Source organism: Ascaphus truei, chromosome 18, assembly GCF_040206685.1.
Source record: "Ascaphus truei isolate aAscTru1 chromosome 18, aAscTru1.hap1, whole genome shotgun sequence".
Lineage (NCBI taxonomy): Eukaryota > Metazoa > Chordata > Amphibia > Anura > Ascaphidae > Ascaphus > Ascaphus truei.
Window position 1 is genome coordinate 11,373,900 of NC_134500.1, and position 19,550 is coordinate 11,393,449.

Below are 19,550 nucleotides of genomic sequence, written 5' to 3' on the forward strand. Positions count from 1 at the left end.
CCACCAACAGGTCAGGTTTTCAGAATATCCCAGCTTCAGCACAGGGGGGTCAATCCGTCACAGCTTCAGCACAACCTCTTCGATTTAGCCACTGATTGACCCACCTGTGCTGAAGCAGGGATATCCTGAAAACCTGACCTGTTGGTGGCCCTTGAGGACTGGTGTTGCCCACCCCTAATCCACACTGTGTTATGCCTCATTCCCTGATTAGTAGCGGAGCAGTCGTATCACTTTGCGGGATGACGCTGGCCCCTTTACTAGCAGATGTGTCGAAGAGTTGATATTGAGTGTGAATACACTGTTTCATCTCCCATGACACAAGTGACTTCCCTTTTTCCACATGAGGGATTTTTAACCCTTTAAGTTGCAATGCATGGCAGGCCTCTCTGGCACTCCAGGGCTTGGTTTACTGCAGGCATGTGTATGTTACCTTCTCGTTAGCAGCGTGCAGGCAATTGTTTAAAGCTGAATTCCAGGTACACTGCTGATTTCCCCATGCAAAAAAATAATGAATATGCAAGGATTTGCAGGCTGTCCAGCAACATAGGGGTTAATGTGGTTCCCTAAGGCTCCTTGCACTTAGCCAAGGTGTAGGGCCTGTCTCTGCCTGGGATCAGAGGAGCGTTTCTCTTTTGTGGTTGCGAGGGGCAGGAAGGGACTTGTAACATTTTGGAACATACATTGAACACATTTCGTTAAACACTGCGCCTGCTGTCTCTCTGAGCTCCATTTCTCCTAACTAAATAGCTTCTCTGTGACTCACTGCAGACTAAGAAAATCCTGGACTCGAGGCCCAAGCTGATCTCATCGGGCCGGGGAATGAGTTTTTCTTTTCTTTGTTTTTTTTTCCCCTTTAATTCTATATCTGTTCATTGAACACTAATGTTCTGCATTAACCCCTCTGGCAGACAAAGGGTTACAGAAGTCTGAAGGCTGCAAAGCCAGTGCAGAAATGGCACAAGGAAAATAAGCCTGTTGAAAGCAATTGCATTTTTGTGCTTTGGTAAAAAAAAAATTGCCCCATTTTGGCAGGCGAGAGACTTTAGTAACTAACCCACACAGACTTGATTGGGTTAATTTGGTATCTTCATTCTAAGCTATTATGGTCACGAGCAGATTGCATATTTGTGAAATATTCGAGTCCTTAACTCATTGGATTCTCTCCAATTCAAATAATTTCCTCCAGATAAAAATGGGCATTATATATACTTTAGATAACATAAGTAATTGCTTCAGGATTGAGCAGGCATGATGACTTGGTGAACTGCGTTTCACCATGGGAATGTGGTCTTATTTCTGTCCGTGTACATCCCGATTCCAGCTCGTCATGTTTTTCCCGTGGAAATCTATCGTTGACATTAAAAGTTTTGGTGTTATAAAGTAGGTGCAGAGATATATTCGGTAACATTTGGGAGTTCTGAAAATGAGCAGCCACCAAACTGTTGGAGTAATGCAGTATTACAGCTGCTGTGGCATCCGGGTACCATTAATTCCAAGTAACATTTAATTAAGCACTGGTGCAAGAAATCAACATGGCAGACATTGCGTTTGAGAGCTGTTTTTGGGGTAATGGGGTTTGCGGAGCACAAAGTGCATGGAGATTACCCTGTCATGAAGAAAGCTCTTCATCAGGAAGGGGGTGAATATCACCCTAAAAATGAACTACTTCAACCCACCGCTTCATAGCCAAGACGTGGTAACCGTCATGTTGGATATTTTCTTGGAATTCACAGTAACCAGGTGATCATCAGACAACGTGGTCTTTGTGGCTACACTGAGCACATTGCCTAATTATTTGCATAAGCAGGTCTGGCTCAGCAATGATTCAGTGGTGACCGTTCTTATGATTATGCTGTCCTCTTCAAAGAGCTTCACCCTTTCCAAGATCAGACGGGCGGCTTAAACATCATGTTTTAATTGTAATAATTGAATTGAGAAAAAGAGTTGGGATGGGGGGGGGGGGGAGCGCTTTGCTTTGCTCTGATCCAGTCAGTTTAGCACTTTAACCCGACTGCATTACAGGTGTGTGATTACACGCACACGCACACGCACACGTATTTTTTTTATATACACACACACAGTCTTCGCTATCCATCGTTTCACTTTACGGTGGACGGCATACCTGACGCACCACAATGCAATCCTATGGGGCTGTTTTCCGACGCTGGAACGCCTTATCCGCTGCTCACTGGCGCTAATTAATATGAGACTCGCTTTACGACGCTTTCACTATCCGACCCTGCTTTCCGATACAGACTCCGTTGGATAACAGATGACTGCATATATATCGTATATACATCACCCAAACCCAAGGGACTTGGATAGAGAAACAGCACATCCAGGTATGTGTCCAAAATTGTGTATTTGCCCAAAATAAATGATTCTTGTCTTTTGTGCAAATACACCGTGTTGAGCACTTTCCTGGATGCACTGTCGCTCTTTCCAAGTCCCTTGGGTTTGGGCGATGTATACTTTGATTATTTACCTATGACATGTGCACCCGCTGATCTGTGCCTGGATATATTTAGCTATATCCAAGGCTGTGATTTTGTGTCACCTGGGGAAAGACTCCAGCACCAAGCTCTGCAGCTGCCAGCTACTCTGTCTGTGCATGATGAAAGGTGATATTCCAGCAGCTGCAGGGAAGTATTCTGTGAGCTAATATATATCGCTTGAGAAATTACACGTTTATATGTGTATAATCTGCAAGAAAAAAATCGCAAGCCGCTGCTGTACTGTGCTGGATTCATGGAAGGAAGGAATCTTTTTGCATTTAAGGCACCAGTTAAACAACATACTGTATGCGAACGGTTGCTCTTTTATCCGCCTGGTTATTGCAAACGTTTTACCTTTCTGAAGCAAAAAGCACTGAAGCAGATAAACAACAATATATTCTGCTTTTTCTGTGGGTCACATTTAAAATGGCTGCCTTTCTTGAGACATTGAATCAGCCTTCCCCATTTGTGTGTCACCTTGGAGTTGAATAGTTGGGGTTAGACTATTGACAGGCAAAGTGGCCTCGCTCCTGTGAGGGACGAGATGGATTAGCTATTGTGACAGTTTTTCAGCATGGCTACACCCCAGAGCCCTTATTACCGCGGGGGCATGTCACCTTTTCTCCCCAGAAGTAGGTGATCAACTCTATTGCACCAGACCTGTATACTCTTGTCTGTGCAGCTTATCAGGGTGATATATTGTTCTTGCCGTGCTTTCACTATACATAGCTATGAATGCAGGAAAATCATCCCCCTGTACCTTTATGTTTCCAGTACCCTTCTTTATAGATTGTAAGCTCCTCGGGGCAGGGCCCTTTTTACCTACTGTAACACTGTATGTTAAAGCAGCAACATTCTCCCTTCTTCTTTTCTTCTTATTTGTACATGTAAAGCCTGTGACAATGTGTAATTCTACATTCTTAACTAAACTGGAAGTCGTTTGGTGCTCCTGTTATAAAGCACCTTTTAGTCAGTGTAACTCAGCAGCTACAATGTATCCTTATATTACAAAGGTAATATTATCTATTGTTACAGTTTGCAGCTCAAACTGCTGGGAATATTGGCAACAAATTATCACAAACTGGAATGTGTTGCAAAAATCTTGCTCTGCTTGGGAAGTGGGTTAAACCCTGCTATAGGCAGAGATTATAGTGCGCATGCGACGGAGCGCAAAGAGTCGCACGCGGCTGTCACCCGAGCGATCCGTGGAACAGAAGATATTTTGGTTGAAATGTCACAATAGTATAGGGGAATAAAGGTCTGGGTTTTGAGTTCCTTCACTGTTACGAGCCTCCGCATGATGGGGCAATCTCTCCGAGGTCGTAAGTTAGGGGTGGCCAACTCCAGCCCTCAAGGGCCACCAACAGGTCAGGTTTTCAGGATATGCCTGCTTCAATTGAGCCACCTGTGCTGAAGCAGGGATCTACTGAAAACCTGACTTGGTTGGTGGCACTTGAGGACTGGAGGTGTCCACCCCTGTTCTAAGTGAACTAATTCCAGTGACAAAGAGCTCCAATCCAAGTAATTGATACACCTACATACAGCACAGTATAAGTATGTTTTAAAGTGAGAGTTGGGAGCGGTTTGATTCCCTCTGGCTGCTACCTTCTGTGTGATGTCACTGTGTGATGTCACTGCGTGATCAGCGAGCGCTTGTACAGCCAGAGTCCCCGCTCCCCACCTCCCCTTATCTGTATTGCTTCTCTAATAAGGACAGGTTGGGATAAGGGGAAAGGAAATCTTGGATTGACAAACACTTCCCCATTCAGAGACCCCTTAGGCTGAGTCCATGGTCAGCGCTTATCCGCTGACCCGTGCTGAGGCGCGCTGACGCTTGTCAGTGAGCCCCTGCAGCCACAATGAGAGTGGCTTTAGCAGGGGCTCGCGCACACCTCCGCAGGCGTGCGGAAGCATAGCCGACAATAATTTTTTCGTTTGAGCGCTCATAGGAGCCGCAGGGCCAGTCACATGAGTGGTTTGCCCAATGAGGGCGAACCAGCTCCGTGACGTCACTGGCCCGCCCCCCCGACATGCCCCCGGACGCGCGGGAACTAAGGCCAGGGAAAGCACCCGCTTTCCCTCAGCCTCCGCACGGCTGCAGTCACCATGGACTCAGCCTTCTATTGCCGGGCAGCAAACTGGACTACACGATTTCAAATTCTTGGGCCTAGATTTACTAAGCTGTGCTAAGCCATAAGTTACTTTGCAGCCTATACAACATGGCTCGGCACCATTTAGTAAATAGGCCCCTCCTAATTTCAACATGGAAGAACACTCATTGGATATGAAAATGGAGCGTCGTAGCCTTAAAGGACCTGACATCATGAGTTGAAAATAAAAAGGTTTTTATCTAGAAAATATTTAGGTTTTCAGATTGAGTGAGGAACATGCAGATGGGCGGCACAGAAGTTGTTGGACAGGCCTATTTCCCCTAATTGCGTCTACATTCATACCTTTTAAGGCATTAAATGTGGCTTACAAATGTTCTGTGTTTACTACCAGTTCTCCAGTAACTGTCTTCGTCTCGGGAAAAGCCTCTATTTCTGGCTGTGGGATGCTGCAACTCATCTAGTGCCAGAGAAACCGGCGTTTGGTGATTTGCAATGTGTTTGTTTAGTCTGACACTTGAATTTGAGCAGCGGGAGAGATGGAGCTTCCTGTAAGTGAGGAAGTGGTTTAAGTGACGAAATTAGCATACATTTTTTGAAGGTGAAGTTTCGGCACATAGAATATGCGATGACTCCTTCTTGGGGAATAAGGAATGTCAAGTTTTGTACACAGGAAAGGTGACATACAAGAGGGACAAAATGGCAATCAAGTTTAACTTCAAATATTGGCATGTACACAAATTCCTTGAACACATAGTAGCAGTAAATATTGTTTAGTTGGATGCATGTCAAAGGCCAACACTGCATAGATCAGTGGTTTTCCCCAATTTTTTTTTTTTGGCTAAGAAACTGAATAATTATATTATGAAATTCTGAGGAACCCCAACCCTCTCTAATAGCGCGTCTGAGATCAGATGCATTGTAAGGAACCCCAACCCTCTCTAATAGCGCGCCTGAGATCAGATGCATTGTAAGGAACCCCGACCCTCTAATAGCGCGCCTGAGATCAGATGCATTGTAAGGAACCCCGACCCTCTCTAATAGCGTGTCTGAGATCAGATGCATTGTAAGGAACCCCGACCCTCTCTAATAGCGTGCCTGAGATCAGATGCATTGTAAGGAACCCCGACCATCTCTAATAGTGCGCCTGAGATCAGATGCATTGTAAGGAACCCCGACCCTCTCTAATAGCGCGCCTGAGATCAGATGCATTGTAAAGAACCCGACCCTCTCTAATAGCGTGCCTGAGATCAGATGCATTGTAAGGAACCCCGACCCTCTCTAATAGCGCGTCTGAGATCAGATGCATTGTAAGGAACCCCAACCCTCTCTAATAGCGCGTCTGAGATCAGATGCATTGTAAGGAACCCCAACCCTCTTTAATAGCGCGTCTGAGATATAGATGCATTGTAAGGAACCCCAAACCTCTCTAATAGCGCGTCTGAGATCAGTTACATTGTAAATTCTTCTATATTTGGTACAATTTTCAAATGACCTGAAACATTACAGGGAATTCTTTAGGGATGCCTGGGGAACCCAAGGGGTCCTAGGAACCCCTGTTGAAAAACACTGGCATAGATGATAAAGTCAAGTATTGTACAACAGAGACAGAAAGTTTAATGTTTATGTGGCCTAATAAAGGGCACCGTAGTCACACATTTATTGAGACATTTCCAGTTAGAGGTGTGTCGCAATGACTTTACTTTGCACAATCGGTTGTTTGTGGCAGCACACACTGTAATTGTTGCATAGTAACAACAATCTATCTTTGTTTTGTGTGTACAGTGACTATGCAGCACATCCTTCTCATAGGCAGTAAGTTGTTAACTTCCAACGTGCAACGCCATGTACTGTACTTGTGTCATCCACCGGAAAACATCAGAGCAGTGACCCATATTACTAATGGAACACAAGGTGCCGTAATTCTTGCCAGCCAACTGTGACCCAAAACCTACCAAGGACATCTTGTATGCGGGAGCAGTGTAAAAATGTGTACGTTTATATTGTTAGAATACAAAAAAATACCAATATATGCCACGTTGATCATTCTAGACTTGGAGAAGCTGTAACGTCTTTGTGATCTACTTTGGGTCCCCTGTGTTGCACTTGTGCTGTCATTTCTGCATTCAGTGACACTTTCTATCACCTCCCCCATTCTGAACGTTTTACTTGTGGAGCAGAAAATGCATTCGTTTGTGTTGCCGAGAAAGGGTTTATCGTCTCAGAAGACGTGTTCAAAACATATATACAGTTCTTGCAGCTTGGGTGTGCCAGTTGATCTGGTGCCAAACTCCATTTTTTATTTACTGCTGCTATTTTCCTGATGTTTTTTCATTCCCACACAGAGTAATCCCAAACCAACATCACTGACCCCTATTTCAGTTGGATTGTTTTTCTTTGAGAAATTGGGTTTCATTCACTTTTACACAGGCGCCTTCCAAAAAGACATTAACAGCTTGAGGTGTGTGTGTAATAAATAAATATATATATATATATATATAAGTGGCACTGCGTGCTCATTTGCATGTCATTTCCCAGAATCCCTTGCTGCAGTGGAAGTACTGTATGCTGGGTGATAATGGTGAAAGGTGGGGTTGCAAACCTGCCTAAGACATGCAGATGAGCATACAGTTGTATTTGCATATTTGCTTTCCTGTGGAGGGTTTTTGTCCCTTTTTTTACTCACCATAACTTAACTCAGTATTATGGTATACCCTATCCCATAGCTTCTTTGCATACCCAGTTAATCAACCCCACACTGATGAGACCCATTAAGGTCGAAACAGCTGTCTGTGGGTGGTTTTCTGGGTATGCACCTTAATTATGGTGAAAGGTGGGGTTGCAGATCTGCCTAAGACATGCAGATGAGCATACAGTTGTATTTGCATATATATATATATATATATATAATTTATTTTTACATTGGGGGTTTACATCGGATGAGATTATCTGTAACAATGGAAGTGTGTTTATTGGGTATTTGAATAGGTTGCATCAAAATGAAGTGGTGTCAAATGCTCATCAATATATCTTTCTGCCCAGTCCATGTGTTTGAGAACAGAAGCTACCTTCCCGTATCACTGTCTCTTTACTTCCTGAAGTAATCCCATGAGGATGGCCTTCAGGCTCCTACTTCCTTTTCCCCGACCTGCTGAACTTTTCTCATCTCCAAGTACTTCCGGCTACACGTGCATTTGGGATCTCGGAAGTATTTCAGGAAACCCTCTGCCATCATCTATCTGCCAAGCAAACTAATCAATTTGTATTTTTGCTCTCATCAGTAGTTGAGCAGGGCTTAAAAGTCCCATGCAGAACCAAAGTCAATGAAAGCTAGTGATGTCTTTAATGCTTGAAATTGTGTTGATTTGACTGCAGTTTTGAAAAGAAATATTCGGTATATTTGAGATAATTTCTGTAGGTTCTGATTTGAAGAAGGGTTAGGAGGGGGGGGGGGGGTGTATTTGTTTGTCTTGTATGCCCAACCCCACAATCGGATTTATGCATGAGCTCTCCCTATCAGAAGGCCATGCACCAAGGATAAGATACAGTAAGCTGTACTTAGTTTGCACAAAGACAATCAAAAGGAAACAAAGCTAACTCCGAAGTCTGTTTATATAGTTTAGATACATTTCAGACATACGGAGTCTTGCCAAGCTCCAAACCCACTACATTGTATACATTTGTGTCACTTTGAGTGCTACTGGGTTTGTGACGTAATGTATACAACAATGACGAGACCCCCAATGCTACATCCAATATGACAAACTATTTAGTACATTACTATGTATTTTATCTATATTCTTTCTTCATAAGAATCAGCTGTCTAGTTTAATACTTTGGCCGACATATGTTAAGCCTGCGACCACATCACGGTAACCCCATTTCAGCAGGTCGTACACTCAGGGCCGTCTTAACAGCATTATAGGCCCCCGGGGAAAGCAGTGCACTGGGCCCCGCCAACTCTCCGCTACAAGTCGTAATTTTTCTCCTTCTACCGAGTTAGCGGGAGATCGGAAAATGAGTGTTAAATTCTGGTCTGTGCATAGATTAGCATGGGGCCCCTATGCTCGTGTGGCCCCCGGGCAACTGCCCAGCGTGCCCATGCGTTAAGACGGCACTGCCTACACTACCAGTATTAAATTGTCTTATGTATTTCTTTCACTCCATAGAGAGAAGGGGAAAAAAATACTGCAGCCAAAGGCATGGGGTGTGTGACATACATGCAGTGCCTAAAGGGTTAACATGTAAGAAGCATTTATATGTGCTATATATGTGCTACAGTGCAGTTAAAAACCTGAAGTGCCCTAAAAATTATTGTAAAAATTTTTTTTATATATAATTTATTATTAGGGCACTTCTGGTGTGTACTGAGGGGGTGGGGGTGTCTTTACAACCCATCTGGGACTGGGCCCTCCTGGCGATTACAATGCAAATGTATGAGTGTGGATTTGTGTTGGGAGAAACCAGTAGGCCGATCAGTGTTTCTGGCTTCTATGCCAGTTAAGGGGGTTAGAACCGCCGACGTCCTTGTTCAGTTTCAGTTGCATTACAGTCGTGTAGCTTTGCATAAAACTGGTCTGACCGGTTTAGTCTTCATCTCACAAAACTTGGGTTGATCTCACATTCCCAGTTCTCTGTCTCTTCCTTTTTGCAGTAATCTCAACATTTAAGGACAAAAAAAAAAAAAGTTTCCTACCCCTTCTATTTAACATTTCTCTTTCACTTTTTAAACCTAAAAATACATTTCCTCTATGAGAGAGAACAGGTGGGCCAGACCGAAAAAAAAGGTAGTATGTAATATATTAAAATAACCCATGACATGACATTTAGAGACTTGGCGAACACACGCTTCACATGTTATCCAGTAAACTTTGTATCGAAGTCAGGTGCACGATGAGTTGCAATTGCCACAAGCAAAAAAGAAAATACATTGGATCTGTGTACTGTATTTAATAATGCAACTCAAGTGGATCCAAGCATAAAGCCCTACTGTTTTTGCAACACAACAGCAAAGTATTTGTAATAGTGGAAATGTGTTTATAAAAAAAAATAAAAAAAAAAAAAAAAAAAAAAAAATAGCTCCTTCAATAAAGTCGAATCATTTCCCTGGCGGGTATTTGGCTGTGATCTCTGAGTGAAGACAAAGCAGCACATGTCATTTGTAATGCACGTACAACACTAAATATAAATCCACGATAGATTTTAGCTAGGAATATTATTGGTACACATTTCATATTACAGTTTGTCAATCATAATAGCACTTTTATTTATTATAGTGGCTCAAACGTTTCCTTTTTTGTAGAACGATTTAATGCTAATCACAGTGGAAGCAGTGTATGCTAAGGCTATTGTCCCGCTGGAGGCTGTATGCGCCGCCTGGCGTCCTGCGGACGTGTGCGCAGCGCTAGACCGCGGTCTGCAGGCAGAGTTGTCAGGCGTAGGGGGCGTGGCCAAAATGGGGCGGGTGGGCGCAGCCATAAAGGGGGGCGGGGCCATGACGGCTTTTATGTTAAAGTCAATAAAGTCGCCCACCGCTCGCTCCCCCTCCTCCCCACTCCTCCCCCCCCCAAATACTGCACGAGGGGCTGTGCTGCATCAAAGAGATCACCGGGCAAAGAAGCTGAAGAGGATTCAAAGGGAACGGTGATGGGAGGGGCTGGAGCAGGAGCAAACCGCCTCTCTTATTGGCTTCCTGGTGCACCACGTGACGTGTCGCCGCACGGGAACACAATCCCGTTGTAGCCCCTGCTGGCTGACGCATCACAGTGTGTAGTGAGCCAGGAAGCGAGGGGGCACAGAGGACAGCCAGGGAGGAGGTGAGGGGTTGGTGAGAGGCGCGCGCACGCCACCGGCTGCACTGGGGACCTAGCCTGAGAGATAATGGCTAAAGACAGGTTTGTCAGCCTGCCTGAGACGTGTGTGAATGTGCTCACATGTGGGGCTTTTATTTGATGTATAATATATGTCAAATTGAATGGAAGGGTGTCTGAGAAATAACCTGTCGCTTGTCACCTGACCTTTCAGCCTTGATTTACTGATCGTGATTGAAACTGCAGAGGCTGCAAGTGAGACCAGCCTGTAATGGTTTTTTGGGGGACGGAGTGGCCAACTTCAGCCACACAAGTGGCTCAATCAGTCCCAACTTCAGCACTGGTGGCTCAATCAGTGGCTCAGTCGAAGACTGAGCCACTGATTGAGCCACCTGTGCTGAAGCAGGTATATTCTTAAAACCTGATCTGTTGGTGGCCCTTGAGGACTGGAGTTGGCCACCCCTGGCCTAGAATGACCTTGGACAGTCAGATGGCAACTTTCAAATCCAGTTATTGTATTACACAACTACAATTTCTTTTTTTAATGGTCATCAAATGCTGCAACAACCAACCCAGCGCTACACACACCCACACCATGCTATTTGCTGCATGTTAAGTGTTAAAAATCCATAGATTTGAGCTTTAAGGGACATACATTTGAAAGCATCAGTTGCTAGCATTACTTTGTTGGGCGCCATGTTTTACAGGCACGTCACCGCATCTATACTTCGAATCATATCAAATCTAGATCTTTTTGTATTGCTTTAGTTTCAGGGAAGTATAACTGCAATTGTCCGGATACACACGATCCACGACCCCGTCCGTTTATATTGAATTAGACCCAGGTTGACTTATTCTATACCAGCTGGAGGGGGCGATTTCAGTTTTCAGACGGAATTCCCCAGTGATATTGGGCAGAAAGCTGGCCGGTCTGCCATCTGGACTGATCTAGAATAAGCGCCTAAGGCCGCGTCCATGGTGAGCGCAATAAAAATGCCGTGCCTCTGAGGCAGGTCATAGAGCGTGCGATGGGAAGCGCCGGCGCTCGCGATCCATGGGGACACAAACAAATGTATTTGTCACGTATTGGCCGTGTCACGTGAGCGGTTCCCCCAATGAGGGCGAATCGGCTCTGTGACATCATGGCCACGCCTCCCGGTCACGTCTACCCCTAGGCCACAAATCGCTGCAGCTAACTTGCGCGCATGACGCCACGAGCACGGTCGCACACGCGCGCGGTCAACATGGACAAGCCCTACGTGGGAAGCTTGTGCTGCTTTTGCATTTGATTGTGGTGTTCATGCTACTTCATCATCGGCGTTGTGTTGCATGCAAGTCGCAGGGATTTGTTGTACCACTTTGAAGCGCATTATATATCACCCGTAGGACTGAGACCATAGGTCGATAACCCCTGTCACAAAGGATGCCTTTATAGCCATCGTTTATTGGAACTTGTTACGTACCCTTACATGGCTCTGTGTATAATGATAAGCGGTACTGCTTTAATCCATGACTAAAATCATTAACCTCTTCCAATTGCCTGTTTGGTCTCTGCAATAATGAGAAGGGGAAGGGAGAATTAACTTGGGGCAAATAAAAAGCTGATTTATATGTCGGAAGGCGAGATCGCGGCTCCTCTACATGTATTTATGTTGACGTTGCGTTCAGGGGTTTTCATCTAGCACCCGAAACCTCCTCGTTTGCAGAAATTGCATAGCCATGAAGGGGTTAAGTCAGGCAGCATTGTTTTGACAATTGGAGTCCTTCTATAAGAACCGCGCTGATGTCACGCTGCGGTCGCTGCAAAAAATCGAATTGACTTCCAGCGATCGCGTCAAGCCGTCGCGCCGCTCCTCCTATAAGCGCACGCGACGGATCCAATGCATTTGTTTTGACGTTGCATCGCTGTCGCCGGCACTATAAGCGCGGCGTAAGTCTCCCGGAGTGTGTCTCCATTCCCTTCCTCCGAGTCCTGATCACAGGAAGGCAGCCAGCAGATCGGAGACGGCTTTTCCATGTGAAGGGCTTGGCAGGTTCCCAGGCCTGAAACGCTCACAAATCCCTTTTATGCCAGGAATCTGCACTTGGCAGGGACCCAAACAATGAAACTGGCCTGGTTTCCACAGCAACATCTGCAGAAAATGTGTGTGTTTTTTTTCTCCTCGCTGCTCTTTTTCAGCGCCGGACAGGAAACGCTCTCGGGTGAGCTGATCTGTGCACAAACAGCAACAGAGTAAAGAAAAAAACATGAACATAACAGGAAAATGATGCAGCCCATCTGCAATAACCTTACTGTATGTGTCTACATATCAGAATCGTGGCACAGAATGGGGAAGACCGTTTTTAATTCTATTACATTTATAGAACTGGTTTATTATTATTTATTGTTTTTTTATTGTATGCATTGCTCTACATAACATGTTTCACACATGTTGCATGAGCCAAAGAACTTGCAATCTAAATTGTGGTGTTATGGGGCAGAAGACAATGAAAGTAACTTAACTAAGGTCGCAAGGAGCTAAGGCTTGAATTTAAACTGGGTTCCCCTACTTCATAGACCATGATGTTACTGGATTACTCTTCCCTGTTTGTGGCCGTAATGTTTAACTTGTATGGGTGAACTAACCCTTCAATCCATCTGCCGTACCCACCCCTGCCTCATTCTCAGTGTTCATATTGGTCGACTCTTCCACTTGACAGTTTTGGTGAGACGGTGGACACATTATTTTGGTCAACACTGATGCAAATGGTTTAGGACGTTTTAATGAGAAAAACAACACAGTGTGTGAGATTGGAGACTCCCGCTGGATCCCTTATCTTGACCTCGCGGTACATATTGGAATGGATTGATACGGACACAGTAGTCACAAGAATGTAAATAATCTTGTACTTTAAGGAGGACATAACCTTTATATATTACATTATAAACACCAAGCTTTTTATATATGGTGTTTATTAGCCTCCCACTAATACAGAAATAAAACGTCTATTAACACATAAACAACGACGTAAGTGAAAGATATTTACAGTGCAGAATATATATCCTGCATAGTGTATGTAACAAGGTGCAATAGTTATCTATAGCAGGGGTGCGCCAACTTGTTGCGCTGCGCCCCCCCTGCCTGCTCTTCTGCTCGATCGCGCCCCAATCTTACCTTCAACGAAGCGTCAAATGACGCCGTGGGGGGTCATGTGACGTCACACGACCCCGCAGCGTCATTTGACGTCACATCTCCATGGTAATGGGCGTCATTTGACGCCGCGTTACAATGCAGATGCGTGGACATGTAGCTGAAGAGTACATTTACAGAGGCCTCACACTCTTAGCGTGGGTCCTCTGTAACCGCCACGCCCCCCAATAAAGTCTTACGCCCCCCAGTTTGCGCACCGCTGATCTATACTACCTGTACAGCTATGATTGTAGCCTCTAGTTGTCAACAAACAGGTATTTAGACAGTATGAGCTGCAAATGGCTAATTTCTCCAGGTTACCTGCTAATTTACTTCACTATATCGATTCGGCTGAGCGAACGGTCAAAGACAGTAGAGCAAGTTTTTAATGAGCACGTTTTCTTAACAAATGGTAGTTGATAGCAAGTGACTCTTAACGACATGTTTTCTTTTTTATGTTAAGCTGGATTCTGGATTGAGGATCTGTTGAGCAATATTTCCAAACTCTATAGTCCATATCTAGTAAGCGACGCTATGCCATATGACAACTTGAGGGAATTGACCATAAGGTGTCTTCCGGCACAGCACCTCTTAGTAAACATGGCCTTACAGCTCTTCACCTGTTTCTGGCCACGCATAACATTCCCTTGATTGGTGTATACGTATATCTTAATACGTGTATATTTGATTTGGATACTTACATATACATCCAGCCGTTGAGAATTAAACAGCTTAGAGCTCTGGTGCCTTTACTGGGTGCCGGTAAAGACACCCATCAATAAGTATAGCCTAGATATTCGGTTTCAGTCATTGGATGATGGTTTAGAGGCAAAGTTCTTGAGTCTTCACTCTTCACAATTTGTTACAGGATTCTGGAGAAGGACATTGCAGATGAAGGATGCATAGAATGATCTCCTTTGGAAATAAAACACAAGACTTGGTACTGTACTTTTTTTTCTCCCCATTCAAATATTTATTTCTCTCTCTCCCTTGGGTGCAGGTGGATGGAGGCATGCCTTGGGGAGGATCTACCACCTACCACTGAACTAGAGGAAGGACTGAGGAATGGTGTCTATTTGGCCAAACTTGGACATTTCTTCTGCCCAAAAGTTGTGTTACTCAAGAAGATTTACGACCGGGAGCAGACCAGATACAATGTAATTATTGTCTCTTTTAATTTTGCATGAACGGAACATAAAATGGATAGTTTGCCAAGTGTGCGGAAATGTAGGCGATAATCGATTTTTACATGGCATTGGTTTGGAGGATAAAAAGATGACGATATTTTGGGAATGGCACAGATTGGGTTCGTTGTGGAACACCGAGATTTGTAGCAAATGTAAATAAATGACTTGTTTATGGTAGCAGCAGAGACGTAACAGTGGGAGTCCATATTATACTTCCTGTGTTACATGTGTTTTTTTCTGTATTGTAGGCAACCGGTCTCCATTTCAGACACACAGACAATGTGATTCAGTGGCTCAATGCAATGTCTGAGATCGGCCTACCAAAGGTATGTTATTATACAAGCACTGAATGCGAATTGGGTTCATTTATGTTTTTTTGGATAAGCATTTTCAGGGGTGACCTGGTGCTCATGTGAGTTGTTTGGGAAGTAACAGAATATACATTTTTCCAGAAAATGTGTTTATTGACTCTTATAAAAAAAATTTTTTTTTTTATATAGAAACCTAACAAAAATAATACAAGGTTTCAATCAGTTTACAGTCAAATATGTAAAGCACCAAGTAAAGGAATAACCGCTAAAAACAATGTACTGACAATTAAATATATATATATGAAATATACATTAATGAAACTCTTATTCAATGCAGATCTTTTACCCAGAAACTACGGACATCTATGATCGGAAAAATATGCCTCGCTGTATATACTGCATCCATGCATTGAGGTACAGTACATTTTGTCTGTATTGCCCAAACCCCCTTATCTGTCTATGAAAGCTCCATAATACATTCCAGTTACGTTTTCTATGAAGTGGAAACATTCCCCATGTAAACCCTTGCAAGCTTGTGCTTCTGGTGAATGGTCTGATCAGCCGTCCCACTGCGGGTGGACATTCTGTGGGGAATGTTACATTCAGTACATTGTGTTTCTACTCCTCTCTGTTGTTTTGTTGCCCTTATTTTCACCACCCTTTGCTTCCAACCTGTTTACTCTGCACGATTGTCTCTGGAAGCACCATGTTATGGCTTGAGCTTGACTTTTCTTTTTAGCTATCATTGCATTCTGCTGCGTGCAAAATAGTGAGCTGTGATCTCTCCGTTATCTTTTTACTCTTATGTTTGCAGTGCCTAAAAGTGCCTTTTCCATGTGTTTTTCACAATCCCTCAAGTAAGGTGTCATGACAGTTCTCCTAAAATGTTACATACTCGACGTACTCTAGCCCAGAGATCCACAAAAGGCCACTAAGGTTTGGCACACCCTTACTTCCATTCAAATGGGAGAGAGGGCGTGCTAACGCTTGGCACCCTTGGGTGGATCTGCGTCTCTGTGGGTAGATCCTGAAACATTCATTTTAAATCCAATCGGGATCAAAGTTTCCATCCACAGTGAGAATGTTTGTGTCAGAAGTTTTGCCCGTGGAGTAGAAGTGACGTGCTCCGCTGCTGCAAACCAGAATGCACAGTAACTGCGTCTTTGCTGTAGCTGTCGTGCAAAGCTCTGCCTGGAAATGATCTGCCTCGTTATTCCCTTCCTTGCTTTTTCTTGTACTGTAATTGGAGGCATTATGCAGGTTGCTGCAAAAGACAAACCAAGAAGTGATCCCCCTTGCTTCTGGCAAAATCTCCTTCTATGCGTCTTGAGAGCGGATCCTGTTTCTACTTGTTTGCTTTTTGCGAGGTGCTCAGAAGGCGTGGCGGTTCTTTGTTTGCAGCCCAAATTACGTTATGGTCTTGTGAGGTTTTCCATTGCTTGGCCGTCACGATTATCCCAGCAGAGTGTGTGTGTGTATACATACTGTATCTCTCTCTGTGTGTGTGTGTTTTTATATATATTTTTCCCCCAGAGATAATTGGATGGCTTGATTTAAATTGGTTCTCTTTACAGTGTTTTTACTTCTCTGCTAGTCTGTAATCCATTTAGCCTGTTCTGTGGATCCCTGGGCTGCATTTCAATGAGCCGTACACGTAGCGTGAATCGAGAATGAAGGGAAAGTCAGGCAAATTGCTACTGGAATAAGAAAAGAAAAAATGTGTTAAAAAAGAAAAAGCCAGTGAGGTCACGGCTCATATCCACAAAATACCTGTGCAATGAGACCCAGCTGGTCCTCAGAAATAAGAAATGATGTCTTCGAAACAGTCCAGATGCGTATAAGCAAATAAACCCTAGAACAGGCGTGGCCAACGTCAGTCCTCAAGAACTACCAACAGATCATGTTTTCAGGATATCCCTGCTTCAGCACAGGTGGCTCAATCAGTCCCAGCTTCAGCACAGGTGGCTTAATCAGTGGCTCAGACTGAGCCACTGATTGAGCCACCTGTGCTGACGCAGGTATATTAATAATACCTGGTCAGTTGGTGGCCCTGAGGACTGAGCTTGAGACCCCTGCTATACAGTCTTAGTGAAGTTAAATTAGAAAAACAAAGATAGATGATGGTTAAATACTTAAGGGAATGTGCTTTGTCTCGCCTTTCTGTGTTTGTCTAAATAGCACTAAAACCTGTCGGCTACAATGAATCATTTAAGCATCAAAGCAAGTTATGTATTGTTTAACAGTTCTTTTTCCGGTGCAAAGGTTAAGGAATTCAAGTGATATATATTTTTACAGTTTCTTCAAACTTTTGGACTAGAAGAGGAGTCACAATAACCAGTGTTTCTGCCGTAAAAACCAAACAACAATCCTTACTGCCTTCCACGTCTCTCGTTCGTCACTGCTACTGTTTCACAATCCTTCTTATTCCCTGCCAATCATTAGCCTGCATCATTGTTTATTACCGTTAATTAACGCTGTAGTTTGTTATGGGTAGGTTGTGTTTCTACCTATGAGAGAACATCGCCCCAGCAGAGAAATTCCAGGCAACTTGTCATTTTTAATCCTTCTAGAACTTTGAAGCTGCAATGCAAGGTTTCACTTTTTCTTTTGTGCCCTTTTTATAATAATACAAATTTATTTTACTAGTATAGCTCTGACTGTGTACACAGCACTATGCATACATATAATTATTATTATTTTTTTTATTTTGCTGACAGTCTCTGCCCCGTAGAGCTTGCAATCTGTTTTTGGTGCCTAAGGCTGCGGCCCCAGTGCCTCCGCTGCATGTGCGCCCGCAGCCGATTCCCCGGTCTGCAGGGGGAAAGACGGAGGCGGGGGGGGGGGGGGCATGGTGGGGGAGTGACGGGGGCGTGGCCATGATGTCACCCGGCAGGTTCGCTCTCATTGGCTGAACCGCCCGGGGGCGTGGCCTAGCGCTCCGTCGCGAGTCCTGCTCTCAATTCTTTTGAGAGCAGGAGAAACTCTTGGCGCGGCGCAGCGGCCCCCCCTCGTAGCGGGCCCGGCGCCATTGAGGGGAGAGCTCTTGTCCCTCAGCGTCCACCACAGCAGGCGCTGCAGTAGCCAGCGGGGACCTGGCCTAAGGCACAGGGAGATAAAGTGACCTGCCCAAGGTCACAAGGAGTCGATTCCAGAAATTGAACCAGGTTCCCCTTATTCACACCCGGTGTCATTGTTATCAGAGTCAGTGTCTTTACTCATTGAGCTGCTTCTTAAGCCTAAGGGCTCGTCCATGCTGCCGAAGACCGCGCAGAGGCGTTCCGCGTGCAGCACGATCCCATTGCCTTAAGGCATTGATCGTGCCCATAGACCGAAACTGATTTCTCTGCGCGATGGGCACGTCACGTGAGCGGTTCGCCCAATGAGGGCGAGCCAGCTCCGTGATGTCACAGACTCGCCCCTAGACACGTTCCTCCCGACGGCACGTCTACCATGTCCAGAAAATGCACTAGGGTCACGCGGGTAACGTCACGGATACGCACGGGCTAAGGCTGTATGGACGCAGCCTAAGTTAAACTATATTTACTAAATAAAACAGAGCACCATTTTCTGTATTTTACACGTTCATCAGTTTGCCCTGATATTATTATTATTATTATTATTATTATTATTATTATATTAGAGGTAAACGAGCCTTGGGAACATTGATGTTGCTTATAGATACCGCTTGAGACGATCTCACAGAAGGTCACGGCCATTAAAATTAAGGACATTGGGAGTGCGTAAAAAAAAAAAATGATATGATTCTCTCCTTTTTATTACACACATTGATTGTTTTCCCTGCACCTTCTCTTCAAGCTTGTACCTGTTTAAACTGGGCCTCGCCCCACAGATTCAGGACCTGTATGGGAAGGTAGAATTCACAGGTGAGAATTCACTCTTGTTTTATGCTTCCTTGATATATATAAAAAAAAAAGTCAATATCATTTCTGTGTTTGCCCCTGTTTGTTAACAACCTGTGCATGGACTATCCCTGTGGGAGGGCATAGTGCCTATAAACATCTCAAGGGCATGTTGGGTGTAGGCTAGAACTGTTCTTCCTCCTGTATAACCTTTTGAACCTTTGATAGGGGCGGCCAACTTCAGTCCTCAAGGGTCGCCAACAGTCCAGGTTTGAAGGATATCCCTGCTTCAGCACAGGTGATTCAATCAGTGGCTCAGTCTTTGACCTGTGCTCAAGCAGGGATATCCTTCAAACCTGGCCTGTTGGTGGCCCCGGGGGACTGGAGTTCCCCCCCCCCCCCCGACTTATTATATTGCTGCTTTGCAGGGATATGCTGAAATGCAACGAGACCAGAAATAAAGTAGTTCTAAAAAAGACAATAAGTTGTCGTCCTTCATATCAGCAAGATTTATTTAATAATCTATGTGGCGTCTTTCTATTAAATATGTTACGATCAGTACAGAACAGCCAGTGTCCCACTCTAGGGTCTCCTTTTAGTTCTTATGTT

General features: G+C 44.4%; 1 protein-coding gene across 1 annotated transcript in view; it reads left to right on the forward strand.

The window, feature by feature from the left end:
* Positions 1–19,550, forward strand: part of IQGAP1 (IQ motif containing GTPase activating protein 1) — a 92,386-nt gene that overhangs the window by 15,085 nt on the left and 57,751 nt on the right. The window contains exons 3-6 of the mRNA XM_075575528.1: positions 14,584–14,740; positions 15,019–15,096; positions 15,419–15,495; positions 18,898–18,965. Coding sequence (XP_075431643.1) covers positions 14,584–14,740; positions 15,019–15,096; positions 15,419–15,495; positions 18,898–18,965 — 380 coding nt within the window. The remainder of the gene's footprint in view (positions 1–14,583; positions 14,741–15,018; positions 15,097–15,418; positions 15,496–18,897; positions 18,966–19,550) is intronic.